The sequence below is a fragment of the Heloderma suspectum genome, chromosome 12, assembly GCF_057233095.1.
Source record: "Heloderma suspectum isolate Gila_16-S chromosome 12, 16-S_ref, whole genome shotgun sequence".
Taxonomy (NCBI): domain Eukaryota; kingdom Metazoa; phylum Chordata; class Lepidosauria; order Squamata; family Helodermatidae; genus Heloderma; species Heloderma suspectum.
The window spans coordinates 15,669,453-15,694,412 of record NC_139469.1 but is presented as its reverse complement, the minus strand read 5'-3'; the positions used below and the strand labels follow the sequence as shown (position 1 = coordinate 15,694,412).

At 46.7% G+C, this 24,960-nt stretch overlaps 1 protein-coding gene across 7 annotated transcripts in view; it reads left to right on the top strand.

The window, feature by feature from the left end:
- EEF2K (eukaryotic elongation factor 2 kinase) overlaps positions 1–24,960 on the top strand; it is a 70,858-nt gene that overhangs the window by 40,630 nt on the left and 5,268 nt on the right. For 5 of the 7 annotated variants that reach the window (XM_084818499.1, XM_084818496.1, XM_084818498.1 and 2 more), the window contains 12 exons: positions 1,400–1,571; positions 2,996–3,145; positions 4,714–4,846; positions 7,707–7,834; positions 9,827–10,028; positions 11,402–11,469; positions 12,089–12,166; positions 15,031–15,093; positions 17,449–17,583; positions 20,996–21,184; positions 22,517–22,641; positions 24,745–24,923. In XM_084818499.1, the coding sequence (XP_084674625.1) occupies positions 1,400–1,571; positions 2,996–3,145; positions 4,714–4,846; positions 7,707–7,834; positions 9,827–10,028; positions 11,402–11,469; positions 12,089–12,166; positions 15,031–15,093; positions 17,449–17,583; positions 20,996–21,184; positions 22,517–22,641; positions 24,745–24,923 (1,622 nt within the window). The remainder of the gene's footprint in view (positions 1–1,399; positions 1,572–2,995; positions 3,146–4,713; positions 4,847–7,706; positions 7,835–9,826; positions 10,029–11,401; positions 11,470–12,088; positions 12,167–15,030; positions 15,094–17,448; positions 17,584–20,995; positions 21,185–22,516; positions 22,642–24,744; positions 24,924–24,960) is intronic. The other 2 variants (XM_084818500.1, XM_084818501.1) reach the window with 1 other exon arrangement.

The following is a 24,960-nucleotide window of genomic DNA, read 5'->3' as shown; positions in this document are numbered from 1 at the left end:
GCCTCTCCTAAGGCGCAATTACTGGGCAGTAAGAGCGTGAAGCTAAAATATGGTGGTATTTTTGGATCCGCCCCTTTTGCCTTCAGTCCCGCCCACCACTGGAATGCAGCCCCCAAGAGCTCCAGAACTGAATCTAGCCCTTGGGCTGAAAGAGGTTCAACACCCCAGCCAAGAGTGTTCTGGATTAAGTAATCAGAATAAAGACCACCCTGTTTCCAGTTTTCACCATGACAACCTCTCCCCCTTTGCTATGCAACATCCATCTCAAGCCCAATCTTATGCAGGTATACTCAGAAGTAAGCCCCACTGGGGTTACTCCCAAGTAAATTATACTTGGGGGGGGGGTTAGTACAACAGTTCAACACATTAATTGAGGGGATGTGTGTGAAACCAGGAGTGGATTTGTATGTGAAAGGATGTGTGAGCTTAGTTTTGATACCATAAATTCCTGGGTTGAGCATATATTCAGAGGCATTAATTATTAGCATATGCACATTAGTATATTAGCAATTATTCGCACAGTAGGTCTGTTGCTATTGGGTTGGGTTCTGTTTATTTCATTTATTGTATTTTATTTGTGCTTTTAATTTATTTGTTTTCACAGTAGTTTTAATTCAGTTTTTATTTTGATCTTGGTTTTATTATTGGTAGCTGCCTTGAGTGCCATTTTTTGGTGGAAAGCCAGGATATGAATCAGATCAATAAATAAGGGTGCCATCTTATCCGAATGCCCGTCACCTTCCAAACTCGGAGGCTGACGGACATCCTGTGCAAAGCGGGAGGAGAGCAGAGGCGGTTTTCGCCGCCGCACCTCTCCTGTTCTGCATTTTCGTTAGTCTGGCATTTCTGCTTGTCTATCTAGGCCTCTGCGGAGGGGGAGGGAAGGAGGCTGGGGAGGGCTGGGGGTAGCTCGTATCCCTGCTTCCCCAGTCCCTTCCCCATCCATGAAACCGCCCCTTTCCCTTCCTCTCCAAGGTTGCTGGCGTGGTTCTCTCTGTGCTGGCTGCAAGGGGAAGGGGAGCTCAGACTCCTGGGTCTGAGGCTGGAGTGCTGTCTCCAGCCTCGGATCCAGGGATCTGAATTATGCTTTCACACAGACACACCCCACATACTGTTTAGAGGCCATAGGATTGGTCTCTAAATGCCTTCCCAGGTGAGCCACTGGTGTGCACTTGGCTGTAGACTTCAGCATTCTAAAATAGATCCCGCAAGCCTGAAGTCTCCCCACCACTCTTACAGAGTAGTCCACGCAGGCTAAGGCATGGTGATGACATTTAAAACCCCACAGCACACAATATGTTCTCGTTGAGGAGACTCCCTTATGCTTCCTTGCTCCCATGCCATCATATTTCAAAGAACTTTGGGTCCAATCTCTGCATCCTTTTTCTTTCCCTTGCAGGAAAAAGCTATCCAATTTTTTGCACACTCAGAACTGGAAAGGTGCCTTTAACTATGTGGCCAAGCGATACATAGAAACGGTCAACAGGGATGTCTACTTTGAGGATGTACGGCTCCAAATGGAGGCCAAGCTGTGGGGAGAGGAGTATAACCGGCACAGGCCTCCCAAACAGGTATCTTGTTCAAGACAACAAGCAAATCAACAACACACAGGAAGGTGAATGATCCATTGAGTTTTCAAACAAACTCTTGTGGGATTTATCCATGCAAATCCCATTAAGGTTAATGTCAGTTCATTATGACAGATAAACCCATGGGCATTGCGCTAACAGCTCAATGGGAATTCAACAATTTTTCCGAGATGTCCAAATTCAGGAATCTATATGGTGTGTTAAACTATGGTTTCAAAACAAGTCAGTATCTGAAACTGCTGTTTGATCCTGTCTTGTTCTCACTAAGTGTAGTTCAAACAAACCACAGTTTGCTGAGTATGGATGGTACGTGGAACTGTGGTTTGTTTAAAATCCGAAGCAAAAGCTTCCAATTTCCCTGTGGGCACAAAAGGAGAGGAGAGGAGAGGAGAGGAGAGGAGAGGAGAGGAGAGGAGAGGGATGAATGTGAGCCTGAGGCGCACTGTGGCTCATTCACGTAGCAGGAAACCATGGTTTTCTGTTCCGTCTGAACTGGGCCTCTATATATATCCACTAAAAACCAGGGGTTACAGTTCATCAGAATTTCTCCTGCACAAACCCCAGTGAAGCAGACCTGTGGCTAAAAATGTTGTGAGGCCTAAGGGTACAGCAAAGGTAAGCGTGTGTGTGTGGGAATCAATTCAGGACATCCAGAGCCTAAACACAGGTAGCAGAATACATTTGAAATTATTTAATTATATTTGACATCAATAAAATACAGTTTAATTTGATTAATTTTAAAAATAAGGGCCTAGTACTTATCAGTTATCCCAGTATGTTTTCTCTCCGGTAGCCGGAATACTGGAAGTGTGAACAGGTTTATGTCTTAGGGCCAACTTAGAAGGAAGCACGTCTACTTTTGTCTTTTTGTGTGCAGTTGTGTAAAATACTGCCGGCGCTGGTTTCCTTACATCTCCACAGATAAAAGGTTTTACTCTTTAGAAAAAAGGAAAGGTGAAAGTTTAGGGAGGAGTCTGGAGAACTCTGACAGGGGCAGCTCCCCCCAATTCCACCTCCATAAGCCTAGTCCCATGACTACTACAGCCCAGGATTGAAGAGAATGGGAGTAACATAAGAGGAGGAGTGTGCTCTTGCATGCTCTCTCTATTTTGATAGTACTTGCAGAGGGAACATTCCTGACAGACTGAGTGCAGAGGGTAGTATTTAACTGACCACAATTTTCCTTCTGTTCTTTAAATAGAAACCTGCATTGTTCTCAAGGGTGCATTTAGCTGTGTCGCGCCCTTCTGCCAAAAAGTCTTAAAAGAATCCCGACTGATTCTCCACTGGCTTAAGGAAACAAATCTCTGTTTATATAATTCTTTCTTGGCCAGAGTTCACCTAATCCACTTCCCCTTTGACTTGAACACGGGGCACCATTTGTCACATCTTTCTTCCTTCCCCAGGTGGACATAGTTCAGACCTGCATCATCGAAATGAAGAACAGGCCAAGCAAACCCCTGTTTCACTTGGAACATTACATCGAGGGCAAATACATCAAATACAACTCAAACTCAGGATTCGTGCGGGACGACAACATTCGCCTCACTCCGCAGGTGAGACTTTCCTAGTGCATTGAGTCGGCAACTAAATTTTCTGAGTGGAATGACCTGTATCAGCCCAGTGGCCCAGAAGCAGATGCCTGGTCCAAAACCGAGCAGGGGTCAAGGTACCTATCAGAAAAGGGGGCGCAAGAGTTTAGGCAGTGAGTGTCCTCACACAAGAGGCAGGTTGCTTGGACTGAGGAGCAAGCTCTGAGTCCGGAACGTTCTAAGGACTGGAAGACAGGGATTGGCCCTCTGGGGGTCAGCTGACTGAGTGTTGGGGCAGGCTGGTACTGCAGGCTACCCTTGAATCACAGAGCTCAGTCTGTAGGGCTGAGCCTAAGGATGGCGGAGAATTCCGCCGCGGACCCAAATGAGGCCAGATTCAAAAGAATCCGGCCTCCGGAGTCCGCAGCGGAACAGATCACTTAACTCCGCCTCCCCAGCTCCTCTCCGCGTCGATTCTGCAGAGCCGCACACTGGCTCTGTATCGCTGTGAGGAATGAATACAGCTGCAAATGGTGTAGTGGACACCACTTGTGGCCGTAAAGTGCTTAGTTTAACAGAAATGCAGCCGTAAATGGCTGCAATTAGGTTAACTAAGGGCTTTACGGCTGCAAGTGGTGTCCACTATGCTATTTGCGGCTGTATTCATTCCTCACAGCGATACGGAGCCGGTGTGTGGCTCTGTGGAATTGCCACGAAGAGGAGCTGGCTCCGGAGGATTCCGGGGGGAGGAACGGATCACACCCCCCAGGCGGATTCCCCACAGCCCGGAAGGTAGGGAATCTACCCATCCCTAGCTGATCCTACTTTCTGCCTCTGAACTAGAGAGCATCCTTACACGCATGCTCATTCACGCTAGACATATGGGGCTGTGCAGTATTACAACCCTTGTCACTTTTTGCTGAATTATTCCAGCTTTTCACCTCTCAGATCTAATACCCATTTAAAGGTTAAGGTTTCCATAAATTTAAGTTAGAAAAATGAGCGTGCCTTGCTGTCCACGGAATTAAGGCAGAAGCTCTGCCTCTCACTGTCATCTGGCTTACATTGTTTTGGGCCTCCTCCAGATGTTATATAGCAGCCTTCCCCCAACCCAGATAGATTGGGCTGTAACTCCCATCAACCCCAGCCAGCGTGGGCAATGGAACTCGGCGACCAAACTTTTTGTGTGGGAAGCGACTTCCTGTGTGTGGGGGAGCTACTTCATGGTCTTTCTTTTTGGGGTGGTTGGGCTGTGACTCCGTGGTAGAACACGTGCTTTGCACACAGAAGGTCCTAGGTTCAGTCCTCGGCATCTCCAGGTAGAGCTGGAAATATTCCTGCCTGAAACCCTGGAGACCCATTGCTTCCACTCACTGTTGACAATACTGGGCTGGATTGACCAATCGTCTGACTCCATATAAGGCAGCTTCCTACAATCATGTGTGAGGAACTGGCTCGCACAAACAGCTCCCCAAGTGGAAGGTTGTCCGTATGGTTCCCTATTTCATTGGCCACCCTACCACAGTGGTAGCATCTGAAGCAGACCTGGGTTATCTTCTCCCTTGGTTGATGAAGTTTACAATTCCTTGCAGGCTTTTAGCCATTTCACATTCGAACGCTCAGGGCACCAGCTGATCATCGTTGACATCCAAGGAGTGGGAGACCTTTACACGGATCCTCAGATCCACACGGAGAGTGGCACAGACTTTGGAGATGGCAACCTCGGTAAAACCCGGCCTGATATTTTGTAGCTCTGGTGGTTCATTAAAGAAGTGCCGATAGATTGGCAGGGGGGCAAGTTGGAGGCAAACTACACTTTGCATTGCCTCTGACAGTAAAGGAGCTCTAATAGCCCCTCCTCCCTCAAAAAGCATCCCAGTCCCCCTGCCAAGCTGGATTTGCCTTGAGTTGAGACCGATATTTGTGGGGTATTTATTTTATTCTATTAAACTATTTCTAAGTATTTGGGGTATGCTATTTATTTAAAATATTTCCAGAGTAGAATACATTGGTAGTGATAAAAACAGCTGGCGGGGTAGACAATATTTTGGGGGGAAGTAACCGTCAGGGGAGGGGTTAAGCACTCCCTTCTCTTTTCCGATGCAAACCACCCCCTCCTAAGGGAACTTTGCAAGAGCAAAGGGCCTCTCTTGGCTTCATCACATGCAGTTGCACCTCAATATGTCGTTTGTCCCCAATTGCCAGTATAAGAGTCAGGAAAGAATTGTTCTGCTGACTGGGTTGGTTAGTGCCCAAAGAGCCCCCGCAGTGCTGTCAGGCAGGGTCACAACATGAGTGCCGTGTGGCAGGGATGAATAAAGTGAGGTATCGGGGCACCATATTTGTTGCCACCTATATATGCAACACTTACTAAATTTCTGTTTATGGAGTTCATCGTTACCATTAGTGCTGTGAGCTAGATCAGAATTGTTCCCATTTTACAGATGTGCCACAGGGCCAGAGAGTTAGTGACTTCACTAAAGTCACCCCATAAGACCATTGTACACCACCTAGTCCTTGAGGTGTTTTTTTTATAAATATGAAATAATAATAATTGGCTTTGCTGTTTAGCCCATGGCAGAAATGAGACTTCAGTCCATATCATCTGAGATTCCAAGTCCATCTCTCTCAGTGCTCACTGGCTCCCTTTGTTTGCTCATCCTGTGTTGGCAATTAATAGAATAGTCACTTAGATTATATGAAGACAGGCCCTGTCTTTGGTTTTTACCGTCTTTTTGCTCCGTATGTATGCTAGCAAATTGGCAGTCTAGCCAGTGGAGGCTGGTCACTCTGATTTCGGTGTGTGGGGGGGTGAATCTATTCTGGGTTTCAGTCAGAACCAGCCAGAATTCTAAAGGAGCTATCCAAGGTGCTGAACCTTATCCCCAGCACCTTGGGCAGCTCGTTTAGAGTTCTGGCTGGTTCTGACAAACCCAGAATGAATTCATGGCCCTACTGAAATCAGAGTCACCAGTCCCTACTGAATCTAACATTTTGCATATATTTAAATTTCACATGTATCATTGTGATTATTACTATTAGACACTTCAAGCATTTGGAGGTGTAGCATACCTTTAAAAAGAAGTAACTACACAGTGGTCATTTTCCTCTCTCCTAATGTCTAGAAAGAGAATGAACTACAGTTGTCCATCAAAACCGTGATAAATTATGCCAGCCTTCCCCAACTTGGTGCCTTCCAGATGTCTCAAACTACAACTCCCATCTTCCCCAGCTAGCAGGCCCTCATCCCCACTTGCCCCCATCCCCACTTGCTTGCTTGGCAACCCACCCACTTGCTCCCCTGGCCATGGGCTTACCTGGCAGCACTGGCTGGTCTAGGAAGCTGCCCACCTTTTTATTATTTTCCCACAATGCCCTGGAGTGATGCCAAGTTGGGTGCTCCAGGGCATTGTGGGAAAATCAAAATGGTGGATGACTTCCCAGACCCAGTCACTAGATAATCCAGCAGTCAGGAGACTCGGTGGTGGACATCAGCATCAGTAGGCTCTGCTGGGGCACATGAACCCAAGCAGCTGCCTGAAAATGCTATTGCCACCAGCCCTGGCCCTTAAACACATTATTTCTTGGTACAACATCCAAGGGGTTGAATATATATTGTACCAGCCCCCACCTAATGTGCATGTAGACGCTTCAGTGAGAACAGTGCACAAGCTCAGACAGCACCATTCTTCCGTGACATGGGATTGATTGATGGATTTAATATCTATACCACCCAATAGCCAAAGCTCTCTGTGCAGTTCACAGCCCGGGATGCACTAGAACCCGGGTAATCCCATGAAGCTTGATTGGTGGGAGATTCAGGACAAGGCAAAAGGAAGGGCACAGTGCAAAGTTAAACTATGGAATTTGCTATCGCAAGATGTAGTAATGGCCACCAATTTGGATGGCTTTCAAAGGGAGTCAGACAAATTCCTGGAGGAGAAGGCTATCAATGGCTACTAGTACTGACAGCTACTGTATGTGCTTCCTCCAGTATCAGAGGCAGTATGGTTGTGTACAGCAGTTGCTGCGGGACATGGGCAGGAGGGTGGTGTTGCACTCATGTCCTGTTTGTGAGTCTCCCATTGACAGCTGGGTGGCCACTGTGTGAACAGAATGCTGGACTAGATGGACCCTTGGTCTGATCCAGCAGGACTCTTTTTGTCTTACGTTCTTAATATTAGAAAGCATATGGCAAGTCCTCCATGCGCACAGAACTTTTGCCTGTACATCAGAGCCCTGCAGAGTTTGGAATTATGTCCAGATGTCTCCTTAGGCATTATGTTGCCACCCCCTTAACCCCTATTTGCAGAGAATATATATGTGCCTCCTGCATAAGAGTAAACGGGATGCTGTGGTTCTTGGGGTGATGGCACACGTAAATCTTTTCATTGATGATTGCTCCCTGTGTACATTCAGAGTTGGCAGTACTTTTTCCAGAAGCTTCATAGCCTTCTATGCATTATGCATAGAACGCCAGCATTTAAAAAATCTTGAAGGACAGTGCCTGCACAATTTCTCAGGGAGGATTTAGGGCTTTTCATATTGAAATGGTTTCTTCATGGGCTCCTTTTGATACCCCCAGGTGTGCGGGGAATGGCCTTGTTCTTTCATTCTCACTCCTGCAACAAGATTTGCAAAAGCATGGGACTGACGCCTTTTGATCTCTCCTCCAAAGAGAAGGACACCTTATTTCGAAGTAACAAACTGCTTGTAAGTGTTTTCTGCCAAACTCCTTTAGCGGCAAGACTCTCTTTAAAGCAGGCAATAACTCACAGGAGTTTGAAAGTGAAAGTGAACGAGGGAAAATATTTATTACGGGATAATAATACTTAACATTTACGTAGCTTTATAAAAAGTTCCAAGGGCTTTGCGTACGTTGGATGCCTTTGGACAATCGTGTTTTGGTTTCACAAGCTGAGATATGAAGGAGCCTTTCGGGTACACACATGGCCCCTTTGTGTGAAGGAGCCAAGAAGTCTCCCATTAACGATACTTTCCTGTTCTGTCCTAACTGGGAGACTGCAATTAACTGTTTTGGAACAAGCCAGGATATGAAGGCATGGTTTCAAGTTGGCATAATATCCTGCTTTGTTCTAAAGCCATTAACCATAGTTTCTCGGTTCTGAGAACCTGATAACAGGAATTAGTTAACTGAAAAGTTCCTGATGTGTTTGCTCCTGCCACGAAGGGACAAGCAACGGGCTTGTGTACACAACCACAAAGCTCTATTGTTCATAGAGTTCATAGAATCCTAGGGTTGGAAGGGGCTTACAAGACCATCGAGCACAATGCCCTGCTCAATGCAGGGAGCCCAATTCCCAGGCGGTCTCCCATCCAAGTACTGACCCTGCTTAGCTTCCGAGATCAGGCGCATCCAGCCCTTTGCTCGTATCTCAGCTTATTAAACTGATTTATGATCTTCCAAAGCAGTCCACTTATCTCAGTTATGATGAAGACGGCAGTGTGTATTTGGTTAGGGTATATTATTTATTTTTTATTCATTTATTTATTTCATTTATATCCCGCCTTTTTCCTCTTGCAAGGAACCCAAGGCGGCTTACATGATCCTCCTCTCCGTTTTATCCTCACAACAACAACCCTGTGAGGCAGGCTGGGCTGAGAGTCTGTGACTGGCCCAAAGTCACCCAGGGAGCTTCCATGGCCAAGTGGGGACTAGAACCCGGGTCTCCCGGCTCCCAGTCTGACACTCTCACCACTACACCACGCTGGCTTCTGTTATGAGAACAGAAATTCCTTATTAGCATTCTATAGTAGATGGATGTAGTTAGAACGTATCAATTGAGCTAGTAGTCATGATGGCTGTATGTTACCTCCAGTATCGGTGGCAGTATATCTCTGTATACTAATTGCGGGGGAACACGAGCAGGACAGTCCTATTGCACTCATGTTCTACTTGTGGGTAGTGGTGCAGCTAGGGCTCAAAGTCCCCCCAAATGACTGCCCAGAAAGGAGCAAGTGAAGAGGGCAGCAGAAGTGAAACTCCGTTTTATTCCGGTACTTATGGTGGTGCTATGATTTAAGTGAGTGTAAAATGCAGAACTGCACATGCTCAGAGTATTATTTTTGTTTTAAATCAGGCTTGGCAGTATTCTGCCTTGTTGTTCTACTATATTAGGAATGTTAACTGTAAAACATGGAATGGTAGCTGGAGCTGGGGGAGAAGAGAAATGTTAGTTGGGTGTTTCACAACAGAAATAATACACGTGTCTGTCTAAAGCCCCCCCCCCCCCCAGATTATTAAGTTCGGGGTTTAAAAGTCCAGGGCTTTCCACAGGCAGCTAGTTGGCTCCTGCGTGAACAGAGTGCTGGACTAGATAGGACTGTGGTCTGATTCAGCTTGGCTCTTCTTATGTTCTTGTGAGTTACTTTTATTTATTTACATATTACATTTCTGTACCGCCCAGTAACTGAAGCTCTCTGTGCACTCATTCTGTGCACAACTTTAAGGTTGTGGAGTAACAGATGATGTCTCATTGGATGATGCCTCCTTCACTCTGAGTCCAGGGGGATCAAGGCCAAAGGACAAGATGGGGAATTTGTTGGAGCCAGGGTAGCTGTCAGGAATACCTCAAACCATCCACGCCTGGAACATGTCACTGGATCACGGTTTATGTCTTCAAATGCAGTGAAGAGAAACCATGGAGCTGAATACTGAGATCTTTCCTGTTCCTTTTTGCTAAGGAATCTGCTCAGACTGTCGTGCGAGGAACGGAAGAAAAATGTGGCAGCAGCCGCGTGAGAACCATCTCTGGCAGCCGACCTCCTCTGCTTTTCCGTTTGTCTGAAAACTCTGGAGATGAAAGCATGAGTGATGTGGCGTTTGACTCCTTGCCCTCTTCACCTTCTTCAGCAACACCCCACAGCCAAAAACTTGAGCATCTTCGTAAGTGGCCCACCAGCTATACAGCGTGCTAAGGCAGGGTTGGGTCCCTTGCAGCCTTAGGGTAGCATGTGACCCCCCCAGCCTAATTTCAGAAGCCCTCGGCAAGTTGTTCTGACCAGGCCTGAGGCCCAGGGGAAGTACTCAAATGACTAGAACCCAGTGGGGTCATCCTGTGAAGCTGATTGGTGGGACATTGGAAGGGAGGACTTCACACAGCACAAAAACTATGGAATTCACTACCATAAGATGTAATGATGGCCACCAATCTGGATGGTTTTAAAAGGGGGTTAGACAAATTCCTGGAGGAAAAGGCGATCAGTGGCTGCTTGTCCTGATGGCTGTATGCTCCCTCCAGTAGCAGGGGCAGTATGCCTATGTACACCAGTTGCTGGGGGACATGGATGAATGGGTGCTGTTGCACTCATGTCCTGCGTGTGGGTTCCTGGGCAACAGCTGGTTGGCCACTGTGTGAACAGAATGCTGGACTAGATGGACCCTTGGTGTGATCCAGCAGAGCTCTTCTTATGTCCTTATGAAGTGGACTGCAACATAGTGCTCAATGTTTTCTGGGTCACTTCAGGCAAGGCAGGGGTTGGTCGTGTCAGGACCTTGGATAGCGCACTGGAGGAAGTGCTGGCTGGACTATTCCCCCATAGGGAGCTGTTGTCCCAGCAAAGGACTGCAGTCAACTGATAGCTTCAGAAGGCTGGCAGAGGCAGGCCTTTCAGTGGCTCTGCCCCTGCTGGGTGCTGACTGCAGCTCTTAAAGGGCCAGTGTCTGTTTCTGCAATCTTGTGCTCCTGCGTGGCTGAGGGACAGGAGAAAGTACAGGGGTTAGTTGATGGGGGAGCTATGTCCTCAGGCTGGGAACATATAGAAGTGGGTGCTGGGGGTTTCCCTTGAAGTAGGATGGCCCGTGGCCTGTCAGAATCTGAGTCGTCCTTGAGGTAAGGTAGAGCCGCAGAGCCAGAAGACATGACACCAGCCATCAGTTCGCCTCTAGCAAAAACAATCTGTCCCTCTGCCAGCAGCCTGCTGGATGGGGAAGAAGAGTGGGGAGGGGGGGAGGATGTGGCAGTAAGAGAGAAAAGTGGGTTGCTTTGGCCTCACCCCACTGGTCTTATTGCCAAGCCGTTACAATGGTAGTAAGAATTATTATCATGATCAGTGAAAGATTTGGGGGGGGGGAGAATTGAGGGAGCAAAGGGCATCAGAAGTATGAATGTATATCCCACAGAATTAAGGCAGGCTTAAGATATTTTATGGAAATGCTTCTGGGCAAGGAGCTTATCCTTCTCCGTCAATTCTCTTGGCAATCAAAGGCCCATTTCTAGCATAATAAATACAACCTCTGTGTTTCCCCACTCCCCCTAGATTGGCCTGTCTTCAATGAAGTTGACAACTTGGTTCATAAAGATCATGAAGGCCTTGACAATCAAAGGGTAAGTGCTTCTCTAACAGCCTGCCAGTCTGTCTGTCTAAGAACATTGGGAGACTCCTCATTGGAAATAATATTTTAGCTGGAACAAGCATCATAACCTGCTAAGGACATTCATTTAGGTCCAGTGCAATGTAACAACAAGCAAAGGTCTTGATCCACTGCCTCTTCTCCCCACCCCCAGATTTAAATTTCCTAACACTTTCTAGTCCTCTTGATTTTTCACCATTTGTGCTATTATGAGCTGGTTAGATAGTTCCAGCAGATGAATTTGTTCTTTTAAGGCAGCCTTCCCCAAACTGGTAGCCTCCAGATGTTTTGTACTACAATGCCCAGCCTTCTTGATGATCGGCCAGGCTACCTAGGGCTGCTTGGAGTTGAAATCCAAACATCTGGAGAGCGCCAGGTTGGGAAGGCTGTTTTAAGGAATGCTTTGTGGTTCAAACCCAGGGCTCTAAAAGCATGAGGGCTGAGAAAACAAAGTACAAAGCTGTCCTTTGTAGCTGATGTGGCTGTCCTGGAAAGACAGATTGTTCAATCTGTTAAACAGAGATATCTGTACCTCCTTTGCATGTTGATGGATCAAAGAAAGTACTGATGTTGTATCATTTATTTCTCCCTAGGACTGTGAAAATGGAGGTGATAGTGGATACCCCAGTGAAAAGAGGAGCGAACTGGAAGACATGGATCACCGAGAAAAAGTAACACCTTTTATTCCAGGTTTAACATGCGCTTCCCCAATTCCATTTTCTTTCATATAACTCGGGCATAGTTTGCAATTTGTTTGTCATCTTCTTGATTTGAACACTGAGCAGAAAGAGAACAACAGCAAACAGCAACCCCATCACCTCCTCCATCTATTCCTGTACATTCTTAAGTAAGTTGTTTGGTTTGAGTGTGTTACTTGCCAAGAAGAAGATGCATTTGCACTTCAGGATTTCTTCTCCTGCTGCAAAAACAACAAAGCATCTTATGGCATCTTAAAGACTAACACATGTATTCGTAGACTAGGGCAAAAGGAAGATCTCCAGAAGTTTTGGACTTCAGCTCCCAGAAGCCCAAGCATGGCCAGTGATCAGGATGCTGGGAGTTGAAGTCCAAAACATCTGGACATCTACTTTCTACCCAGCCCTGGGCTAGAATCTCCTGTGATCCCCACCCTTCACACTGGGAGGGAATTCATCAGCAAGTCACACCTATAAAGAAGAAATGGAAACGCTGTCAACGAGTAAAGATCCTTTAGCCCAGGTGTCCCCAACCCCCAGGCCGCAGACTGGTACCAGTCCGTTGCCTGTTAGGGACTGGGCCGCAGTAGGGGTGTGGGAACCCCCCCTTACCTTGGGTCTGCAGGGGGGGAGGCGATCCGTCCCTCCCCCCCGCCCCGGAATCCTCGCCGGCTCCGCTCCGCGGCGAGTCCGCAGAGCTGCCAGCCGGCTCCAGCCCTGTTCTTTGCAGTAATAGCGTATTACTGCAAAGGACAGGGACGTAAATGATGTCCACTATGTGGACGCCATTTGCATCCCAGTGGCCAGAAGTCCTCCCCCGGCTGGCAGCTCCACAGCATGTCCAGGGCCGACGAGGATTCCGGGGGGGGGGGGGACACAGATCCCCCCCCCCGTGGACCCAAGGTAAGGGGGGTTCCCACACTCCTACTGCCGCCCGGTCCAATCCCCCCCCCCGGTCCGTGAAAAAATTGTCTTCCACGGACCGGTCCCTGGTCCCAAAAAGGTTGGGGACCACTGCTTTAGCCAATTAACTCTCAGGCTTTTAATCCATCTGTTGATTTGGTCTTGTAACTACATTATCAAGATGTGAACCCCCCCAGGCCACCACTCTTGTTACGGTGGCTGTGTTCGCTGCACATATACATTATCCTTTGGCTTCATAGAGAAAGCCAGCAGCACAGGTTCCATAGTGGCGCCATCCCACTGAGCTCCACTTCCCCAAGCTGTGTGCCCTGTCTTTCTCTTTTGGTATCAAGGCTCAGAAGACAGAGAGAAAGAGAGAGACTTGAAACTTCCATAGTGTGGTGCTGTGTATTCCCTGATTACAGAAGCTGCACACTGTGCTGGGACCACTGCAGATCTTGGGCAGTATCCAACGACGACATTCCGCAAACTCTGACGTTTTACCATGGGTAAAACTCAACTAGCGTTAGCGGAACTCTGCTGAATCTTTTTGTAGCGCAAGCAGTTGCCCGTTACTCTTGTGCAACCAGTTGTGTGAGCAGTTGTGCATCCTGTTGCACAACGGGTGCAAAGCAGTTGCGGAACCGGTTGCACAGTGGATACAAAGCAGTTGTGTAACCCGTTGCACGAGGGGTTGCACAACACCTTGCACAGCAGGTGCAAGCAGGTGTGGAACCCAAGCAGAATATGCAACCGGTTGCACAGTGGGTTGCACAATGCGTTGCACAATCATAATGCAAAACTGCTTGCGCAAATACACATGCACAAATGTAACTTTAGTCAGATTCTTCTCTTGCGCATGCTTCAGAACCCAGTTCCCGCTTGCGCAACATCATTTGTGCTAACAGAATGACCCTGTTGATACTGCCCTATACCTCTACGTCTCTTTCTTTCCTGACATTAATGCAGGGTAGGGAAGCCTCAGGCCTGGGGACCAGATGTGGCCCTCCTGGGGTCCTAGTCTGGCCCTCCAGGTTTCCCCAGATGGCCCCACCCCTTCCCTTGGCCCCACCCTCTTTCCCCCAACCACTGATGGTTAGGTGGTTTCCTGGCTTTTGTGCAGTTTTTCCCCATTCTAAAACGCAGAAATGCTTCTCCTAAGGCTTAGTTACTGACAGTAAGAGCTTTAAGTTATGATGTGCTGGTATTGTTTTTGTATTTTTGGCCACACCCCTTTTGCTTTTGGCCCTCCCCCTTTGCCCTCGACCACACCAGCTGCTGGAATGCGGCCCCCAAGAATGCCTCCAAAGTGGAATGTGGCCCTCGGGCTGAAAGAGGTTCGCCACCCCTGCCTTAATGTCAGAAGAAAACAAGCAGGAGGAGAGCAGCAAAATAGCATAGCCATAGCACCATGTTTCTGTATTCCAGACCAGGCAGAGCAGCATATCTGAACTATTAGCTTTAAAGGGCCAAGACTGGGAAAAGGAATGAGAACAATGGAAGCTACTTGTCTGCCTAGCGCAGTACTGTCTACTCTTACTAATAACAGCTCTTTAGGGTCTCTGGCATCACCTACTAACTGATCCTTTTAACCTGGTGCTGCCAGGATTAGCACCACTGCAGTGGGAAGACATGGGTAAAGGCAGGAGTTTTACTTGAACTTCTCTATTCACCTGGGGATAATTTCTACTCACCCCAGCTGAGCAAGGAAAGGAAAAATCACAGCTCTCTCCAAGCGATTGTTATGAGAACTAAGCACTTTTGGAATATTTTTTCTGCTTAGCTATTTTAAATATTTAATCTGACTCACAGTGAAACGAATGAAGCACTCCAATTTATTTATTTTTTAGCAAAGGTGGTTTGGGAAGGGGAGCCTTTTCTAATGAAGCTAACAAAATGTGAGCTAAATTGTGCACTTTTTTTTACCATTAATGTAGGGGCATTCCAACTGCAACCGGAGACATGAATCTGATGAAGACAGTCTGGGCAGTTCCGCAAGGGTAAATAAAACAAAAAATCGCAGCAGATGATAGCCAGCTGTTCCGCTTTGCTCCTTTAGTACTGTGCATTGGTTCATGCTACTCACATTCATATAAAAGTAGTTAGTTTTTCTTTCGGTTGCTGTATTTTACCATGACTTACATCTTTTTTTCCTTCACTTTTTAATTCTTTCCTTTTTCAATTAGAGAAATGCTGTTGTAAATAAGCCCTCTGTGACCACTAAAACCAGGCCCTGGAGCAAATGGGTGATTCTGCATGAATTCCTCCATTACATTGTGTTCTTGGCTTTGTTTTGTTCCTGCTGTTAGATTTTGTTTTTGTTCTATTCTGCTGTTGTCACTTTGTCCACATGCTTTGAAAGTTTCTTTATAAAAGACTCCAGCTCTTAGGAGTATGCTAAAATGTCTCATTACTGCTACTCTTTTTCTCGCATAAAGCAAAAGGCATGGGCTTCATTATTATTATTATTACTATTATCATCATCATCATCAAATGTAACTTCTTTTGAGACCTTCATTCATGTTTATTCATGATTTTCAACATTAATAAAAACAACAATCTGCTCATTCTGAACGAGAAGAAAGATGAGCTTCTTAGTTCTTGGCGTTCTCATTAGTGGCAAACCACATGAAATAAATACAGGTTTTAAGAAGCAGTTTGAGGATCTTAGCTTTAAAACAAGCCTTTATGGTAATGCAAATCCATTTTTGTTTGTTTATAATACTGCCATTCATTGGCAGTTTTGTTCTGCCCTGAAAGTTTTCCATCTCCCCATATTGCTGTGAATGGGGGAACACCTTAGAATTATATTTATAAACGTTATTGCCAGGTTGAGGTTTCAAACTAGATGAGGCCTGCAAAGATAGCCCCATGCCTTTAGCCAGCCTGCCTTTGCCTGGTGTCTGCAGCATTTAAATAGAGATTGTTTTAATCATCTTCTAGTATTGTTCTTTAAGGTGGTAGTCCATCTGGTTAAGCATGTAGCTACCTTGGGATCCCTCTCACGCTTATATGTAAGTGTGCTTAAATGCTTAGCTGGATCCAGGCCTGGAAATGGTACCTTGATTTAGCTACTGTGGTTTTAGGCTATACATAAAGGCGGTCTGTTTAAGGGCACAACTACATGCTTTAAAAGCTTGTCTGCATTTCACTGAAGTAGCGTAATACATAAGGATGGGGAAGAATTTTGTTTGGTTTGCATTTCTTACCAAATTCCCACTTCTTACCAAATTCAAACTTCTTCACTCAGTTTGTGAACCGGAGCTCAGTTATCCTTCAGTATTCGCACTTTTCAGGATTTTGTGAGGCAGTTCCCTGAACAAAAAATGCATATATTAGGGGAATGTACATAACAATGCATATATTTGAGGGGGAAAACATAAAAAACACATCATATTAAGGAAAGCTGCTTGCAAACAAAAATGTGACTGTTGGGCAAAGTTGCATACAAAAATGTGCGCATACAAATTTTCGTGCAGATGACTTTTTTTTTTAAGTCACAAAATAATGCAGAAATGGAGCGGAATGAACTGGATGGAGAAACTGAGAGAGACCCACATTGACAAGTTCATCCGTCCCTAGAGACGTATAGTCCATACAAGCCCTCTGGTTTCATGGGGAAGCAGCTCAGACATTTTTCTCCCCTTCCAGACATTTCGAGACTGGCTACTCATTCTCACAGTGTCAAATGACTGAATCTAGAAAAGTAATGGTACTTTGCCGGTAATATGGCATAATTTTGGTTTCTTTTTGGAAGCTGGGGGAGTACAGGTTCAGGGCAGTTTAAGAAGTACCTGAGGATAAGCTGTAGTTCGGATATCGGATGCAGTGTTGCAACCTTCCTGCTCTTTTTTGGCCTGAGGCTGTGTCTTCTCCTCCTCCTGCCAATTTTACACAGCTGATGTGGATGCAATGTTGGCTATGCGGTTGGCTTTTTGCTGTTACCGCAAAGGTGTTGGGTGTGTGTTTGTGAAAGTTTCTAGGGGCACTCTCCATGCCAGGGGTTTGTGAGTGTGACCTACCTGTTCCCCCAAATTACCAGAAATTCTGGTTGTGGAAGAAGAGGTACAGTGCAATCCTATGCATGTCTACTCAGAAACATGCCCCGCTGAGTCCAGTGGGACTTACTCCCAAGTAAGTATGTATAGGATTGCAGCTTTAAGGTTTGGTTTTGTAGTACTTCTGTTGCTACTAGCATGCTTTTATTTTGAACAGATTTGTTGATCAAAACAGTCACTTGAGAAGGATATCTGATGGCCATGTTGTATAGACAGGACAGCAGACATTTTTTCCTTCTTTTTCTGTCCTTTTTTTATGTTTCAAACGCAAGTCATGATGCATTCGCCCTGTTTTAGGTCAGTGTGGAGAAATGGAATCTCTACAACGCTGCCAGAGTTCACATTCACAGACCCTCCTGTGTTGCGGTGGAAGTGCAAAGACTCAATGCCTTGGAGCTTGAGAAGAAAATTGGGAAGTCCATCCTTGGGAAGGTTTGATCACCACAGTCTCTTGCATCCAGCAGGCACCAATGATCATCTGAGCTGATGACTCACCCTCCAGAAAGAACGAGGGTTTCTTATTAGTTGCTCATCTCTTTTACTAGATAGGACAGGGGTGGTCCTAGGGCCAGAAAAAGAGTAACACTGTCATGCGTGCGCCAATTAATTCTCATTCTCTGACAATATAGTTATAGCTGTTGGGTGACCATTCTTTGTGAAGTTTGATGATGGCTTGCTGAGGGCCAGCTAGACACGTTGTACCCATTGTATCTGCCATGGAGTTAATGGCAGTTTTAGGACACGGGAGAGAAGGGTTAAACACCTCTCTCCCAGAGTACCACTTCCCCAATCTTCAAAGCAACTCCCATGGAAGTTGTAATTAGTAAAACAAAAATGTCTAGTTTGGCCTTAATATTCAGGGATGATCAGTTGATATTTCCTCAGTAGCAGTGAACAGTTAAGAGAAGTTCTTCTGCGGAGTGCTTAACACTGGCCACGGTCACACGTCACACCAAACCAGGATTGTTTTAAACCTTAGGTTGTCATGAACGAGTGGGAGCGAGCAAGTGAGTGGTTTCCCAACAGCTTGATTGCTTCCGCTGTGAATGGGAAGAGCTAAACAACCCAGGGATGCTCCATCCTGAGGTTGTTTATCGTGACGTCTGAACCTGGAACCCTGGGTTGTTGCAGGCGAGAGTACCAGAATTGGAACCCATGGTTAACCCATGGTTAAACTACAAGCCTCACAATAAACCTGGAGTTCCGGGTTTGGACATGGGTTGTTTAGCTGCAGCGGAGCAATTTAGGTCCTGGGAAACCATCACGCTCACTCACTTCTGCTCACTTTTCAGCAAGGTGCAGAATAGGAACTTTGAAAATTGTGTGTCTGCTGCTGTCATGTATAGTTTTGGGCCTTAGTGTGCTTTGAACGGAGCTTGACACTAGCAAACTTCACAGTGACTGGGCCAGTTCCTGTGCTGATCACTGCTAATCCAAACAGACTAGCAGGAGGAGTATGGACACCAAAGCAGCTGAGACACAATACCAGCAATAGTAACGCCAATAACTTCCCATCACCGATGTGCTAGTTGGTATCTCTCCTGTGGGATACTTCCTGTTCTACTCCTTGCTTTGGCGCTACTGTCACTAGGGTAGATCCCACCTGGCAGGGGTCTTGCGCCTCTTTCTGCCTGAGGGCTGGACTCAGTTTTGGGAAAGCTCTTGGGGGCCACATTCCAATGGTGGGCAGGGCTGGAGGCAAAATGGGGCAGGGTCAAATACCAGCCTATTGTATTACCTTAATTACCACTCAGTAACTAAGCTGTGGGGGCCGCGGTGGCTTAGTGGTTAAGACGCTGAACTGCAGAGCGGAAGGTCGGCAGGACAGCAGTTCGAGACCCGAGTGCCGCATGATGGAGTGAGCTCCCGTCTTCAGTCCCAGCTCCTGCCAACCTAGCAGTTCGAAAGCAAGAAATTGCAAGTAGATAAATAGGTACCGCCTTGGCGGGAAAGGTAACAGCGTTCCGTGCACCTCGGTGTTCAGCCATGCCGGCCACATGACCACGGAAGCGTCTTCGGACAGCGCTGGCTGTTCGGCTTAGAAATGGAGATAAGCACCACACCCTAGAGTTGGACACGACCGGTTGGGGACACCTTCACCTTTTACCTTTACCTTTAACTAAGCCTTAGGGGAGGCATTTTAGAATGGGGAAAAAATCTGCACAAAAGCCGGGAAACCACCAAGCGAAAAGTGATTGTGGGAAAAGGAGATGGGCAGGGGCAGGTTCCTCTGGAGAACCCCCAGAACACTGGAATGGGATCCCAAGTGGGCCAGATTTGGCCCACAGCCCTGAGATCCAACACCCATGCTACATGGGACCATCTCTGTTTTGGAGATCAGTTGCACTTCTGGAGTGGTTTGCATTTCCAATTTCCAGTGCAACAGAACTTAAGCCAGTGTTTACATGGTCTTTCACTTGGGGAAGCCAGTGGGACCAAAATGTCATTGGGACAAGGGTGCCCCAGGGCAATGGGCCATCTGGTGCTTTCGGTTGTGCATTCCTGTGTGTGATCAGGAATATAGGTACCTCCAAGCCAGACATGCTTTGAGTCAATCAAATTCAGTAGGAAATTGTAGGTTCCTAAAACTTTCTTTTAACATAGGGTCATCTCTTTTATTTCTCAGGATGCATACAGACATGCATAAAAACAGGAGCCAGAATCTGTTGTTGTTTTGCTCATGCAGAGTGTACCCAGCTCTTCTCTGCCTTTGCTCTTCAAATGACACACGCAAATGCTGATTTTCTCATCGGTTTCCCCCCTCTTCCTCCTTCTGTAGACTATTTGCCTTCTTTGTTTAAGTGCCATTTGTATGATCTTGCAGCTAAATAATCATACAGCACCTGATTAAAAGCAAAACAAAAACCAGTTCTTTGCTTTTAAGCTGAAAAGTTGCTCCGGAGTAGAGGGAGAGGGTACTTGTGATGTCACAAGCACTCAGCCAATCAACGCTCAGCACAGCCCCTCCTGATTTGAATTGGCACTTGTTCCCCCTGAACTCAGTCCTCAGGGGAACTTTATATGTCTGACAACATAGTGAATGTACTTTCCAGGGCAAAATAGGTCCTGTTTTTATGCACATCTGTACACACCTTGTAGGACCCAGTTTGCATGTAACAGGAATTCCTGGGTTGGTTACCCAAGGAATTGCCAGGGGTGAGTAGAAGTGAGCAAGTGTGCTGCCTCCTACACGCTTGTCGCTTCTACTTTCAATCAACCAGTTATTGTGACATCTGAACCCAGGAACTCTGGATTGTTTAGGGGTTAAACAACCCAGAGTTAACCCAACCCTCAGCCGTGGTTTGTTGTTGGGTTAACTCTGGGTTGTTTAACCCCTCAACATCCCAGAGTTGTTGGCGTGCATCAAGCAGACTTGTCCTCTGAGATTTGCTATACCATGGTGGTTGAAGGTACACACTTGAAGCCCAACTCTACACTGCTGTTGTCACTGGGTGAATAGGAGAAGGAAAGAAAACTTTTCCTAGGCAGTATTTAAATGGGCTTGTGAAACTAATCTCAGATAATACCTTGCAGCCTTAAGTGTAAGCAGTTGCTTAAGAGTTGCATGAAACAAGGCGTAGTGAGCGGTTTAGGTGTTTCTGGCTCTTTGACATTGCTAAAGTTAAGCAGGTGTGGGTCTGGGCAGCCCTCTGGATTGGTGACCACTACCAGGTCCATGTAAGAATAGATATAAATAATAATAGCATGTTTTTTTTTAACATTTTTTTAAGAAATGTTTTGTGGAGCTGAGTCCATACCTGGCCATCAGATTTATCTTAATTTTAATTATTTTTCTCTCTTGATTTCTCCTCTCTCTCTCTTTCTCTCTGTCTTTCTCATATAGGTTCACTTGGCCATGGTTCGTTACCACGAAGCTGGCCGATTCTGTGAGAAAGACCAGGAGTGGGATGAAGAATCAGCTATTTTTCACCTGGAGCATGCGGCAGACTGTGGAGAGCTCGAAGCCATCGTTGGGTTAGGACTCATGTACTCTCAGCTGCCCCATCACATTCTGTCCGAAGTCACGCTACAGGTCAGTAACCCGGCCCTACACCTAATGGAAACTAATGGTGTAGCTGCACGACTTCATTCCTACACTTTTACATTTGTGATTTCGTGTAAAACCAGAAACACACTCTTCATTTTTAGATGGACACCTAACACATTTTTTGTACAGCTAAAACTGGGACGTGTGATGAAACAAATGTATGTTTTGCAAACACACGAGTTCTTACAAATATACTCATCGGGGAAGCCAGATTGGCTGCCCAGGTGGCAGATTTGAGTTTGCGTTGTGTAACATTTGAAATGGCTCCTAGTCCCTGTCTCCTGTGATGGGCATGGTGTCAAGATTATTCCTCTGGTTGTACCACCACATTTGGGGTTCCACAAATGTGGAATCTTGTTCTGGCAAGCACCTACCCAATCCCAGCACAAGAAGACAGGCCCACTGCCCTTCTCTACGTTATTTGTGATATGCACAGAGGACATGGGGGGTCTTAGCTTATATGCAGGGATTGGGGGAGGGGCAGGAATTGAGAAGGTGGCTAGCCCCTTCCCTGAGCCCTGTGCACGTGCCAGTGAACTCAGGAGTAGGGATGTCAGAGGAATCCGTCCATGGGGTGAAGTTCACTGAGCTTTCCTAAGCTCGGCCCCACAGACTTCGGCTTGCTTACCTACAAGATGGCCCGACTTGATGCAGATTGAGTTGGGCCAGCTTGTGGATTTTCAGGGTTTTTTTTTCTTTTTCATAAATCGACATTTGCACAAATTGCAGTTGGGATTTGCGTAATTTGCACATATTGCAGCTGGAATTTGTGCAAAGTAAGCAAATTGCAGCCTCAATGTATGCAGATCAAGTGAATTTTGGCCACAGTTTGTGCAAATTAAGCAGATGGCAGCTGCAGTTTAGGGGGTGGGGTGGGGAAACCAAAAACAGTTCCCAAATTCCAGGAAAAGCCCACGGCCTGGCTTTGCGAGCACAAGCAGCGGGGATCCGTCAGGCCCAAAAGGAGCTGGATTTGGAAATGACATAGGTGCCTACTTGGGAGAGGCTAGAGGGGCAAGCTACCACATATAAGGGGCAAGCTACCACACAAGGCCAGACAAAATCTGTGGACTGCTGCCATGCTGAACCTGTGATTTCCCATCTGATCCCTTTCCTCCCCTTCCTGTGCCATGATCATCCTGAACTAGGATGATGACAAACATTCCAGAAGACTCAGATCCCACATAAAAACCCCTCCATACCAGTTCGTCCTTTTCATACAATCAGATATGAGAAGGAACTAAATATAGTTTAGTATATAAACTAAATATTTACCAGTGTTAGCTCTTTTTTTACCTCCTGTTTTTGCTTCCATAGGACATTGAGGAAAATAGAATCAAAGGATTCGATTATTTACGCAGAGCAGCAGAAGCGGGAGACCGTCCTTCTATGATCCTTGTTGCAAGAGCATATGATACAGGCATAAGCCTCGCTCCTGACAGGTATCACTAGGGATGCCAGCTGACCATTCCTTTGTTAGGCTGATGGCCTGGCTTCTTAGCCAGATGACCAGCTGAAGTTTCATCAGTGGGACCTGATGACCTGAGAGGGTCTCCTGATAGTTGGGGATTCCTCCTGAACTTAGAAAACATGATGCCCTTCCAGTTGAGGGGAAGGGATATAGAAACAGCTGATAGCAGTTTCCAGTTTGAATGCATAGAGACAGAGGCCTGGTTCACACATAACGACAACCCATTGTGGGTTAATTAACTCTACCGCTGCTGCAGCACGTGCAGGCCGTCATCATGAATATGCAACCACTGCCTGGGGGTTGTCGAGTCATGCAAACCTGACCAGCAGGGGTTATTTGAGGGTTAAACAACCCTCCCATAACCCACAGCCTGTTGTAGGGTTATGCAAGGGTTGCTTAACCCTCAAGTAATCTCCGCCATCTGGGTTTGCACAACACGACAAACCCCGGCAATCCTCGGTCGGGGGTTGCATATTGATAATGCTTGGCTGGCAGGTGCCACAGGTCCTCAAGGCGTGATGAACCCATGATGGGCTGTCGTATCATGCAAACCGTCCCAGAGAATGAAGAGTTTTCTAGCTAGAGTTAGCGGGAAACTGGGGTGCAGCTTTTCTTGGGTTGGAGTGCAGGGCTCCAAAGTTGTTTTCTGGAATCTGATGCAGGAATTCCCTTCCACAAGATGTAGTGATGGCCACCACTTTGGATGGCTTTAAAAGGAGATTGGACAAATTCATGGAGGAGAAGGCTATCAATGGCTGCTAGTCCTGATAGCTATATGCTACCTCCAGGATCAGAGGCAGTGTGCCTATGCACACCAGTTGCTGGGGAACATGGGTGGTGGAGTGCTGTTGCTGGTTGGCCACTGTGTGAAGAGAATGCTGGACAAGATGGACCCTTGGTCTGATCCAGCTGGACTCTTCTTATGTTTGCTGATAGGAATATGTTTGTCTTCACTAGAACAGCTATTGCTAAGGTTTTAGTCTCCAGTACTCTCTCATCCAAACAACCCTTTAGGGCTGGGCTGGAGAACCTTTTTTCTGTTTTGGGCCCCATTCCCTCAGGGGTAATCTGTCAAGGGGCGCATGCCAGTGGTGGGTGAGGTGAGAGCCAAACGTGGGCAGAGCTTCCCCTTTTCTTTCTCGTTCTGCCACCCTTGCCTCCCTCTCTATCTTCCTCCCTGCCTAGCGGGCTGCTGGGGGAGGGATAGATCTCTCTTGCCAGAGGTTTGACTGCTTGCAGAAGTCCTTTGAAATTAGTCTGAGGGCTGCATGCTGCCCTAGGGTCACAGGTTACTCACCCCTGATTTAGTCTTACCTAGAACGTCCCACGATTTGAGGAAGTGGAAAGCATGCAAGATTATTGACAGATGCAGGGTTGCTTTGTAGCAGGGGTGTTGACCTGCTTCCAACCCCAAGGGCCAAATTCCGTATCAGAGAAGCTCTCAGAAGCTGCATTCCAGCGGTGGGCAGGGCTGCAGGCAAAAAGGGTGGCGCTAAAAGCAGTTGGGCGGGGCCAAAACTACCAGCATGTTTTAGCTTAAAGCTCTTACTGGCAGTAACTAAAGCTTAAGAGCTTAGAGGATACACTTCAACCTTTTAGAATGAGGGGGGAGGACCTCAGAAAAGCTGGGAAACCACCAAACGATTGGTAATCAGGGGAAGGGGGTGGGGTCATCTGCGGAACCCTGGAAGACTGGATTAGAAGGGATTTTGCCTTTATACTAAGCAGTAATTCCTGTTAGGGATCTTAACCTGTTTGGTTTTAATCTCTGTTAGTAATGGAAGGGACATCGATCTGTTTATGAGGGCCCATATAGTAAAGGTTTTTAAAACTGTGATCAGTTATCTAGCCAAGATGCTCATTTAAATAAGTGCATGACAGCCCATCCAGCAGAGATTTAGGTCACACTGTTAGCCTAAGTCTTGTGCACGTAAATGCCTTCTTACAGGCTTTGGTGGGTGGATCGAACGTCAAGACCAATTAATATAACAAGCAGCTCCAAACCAGATGTATTTTCCCCCTCCATGATACTCCTTGAGTTTTTCATGTTTGCCTTTGTTACGGAATTACTCAGAGACCGGGACTGGAAGGAAGCACTGCATTGGTACAATGCAGCTTTGAACATGACCGATTACGATGAAGGCGGGGAATACGACGGAACCCAAGATGAGCCCCGGTATCTTCTCCTGGCAAGGGAAGCAGAGATGTTGATGACTGGAGGCTTTGCTCTCAACAAGGACCCGCAGAGATCAGGTACTCTGGTGGCCTGTGGTCATTCATCTGGAAGGCA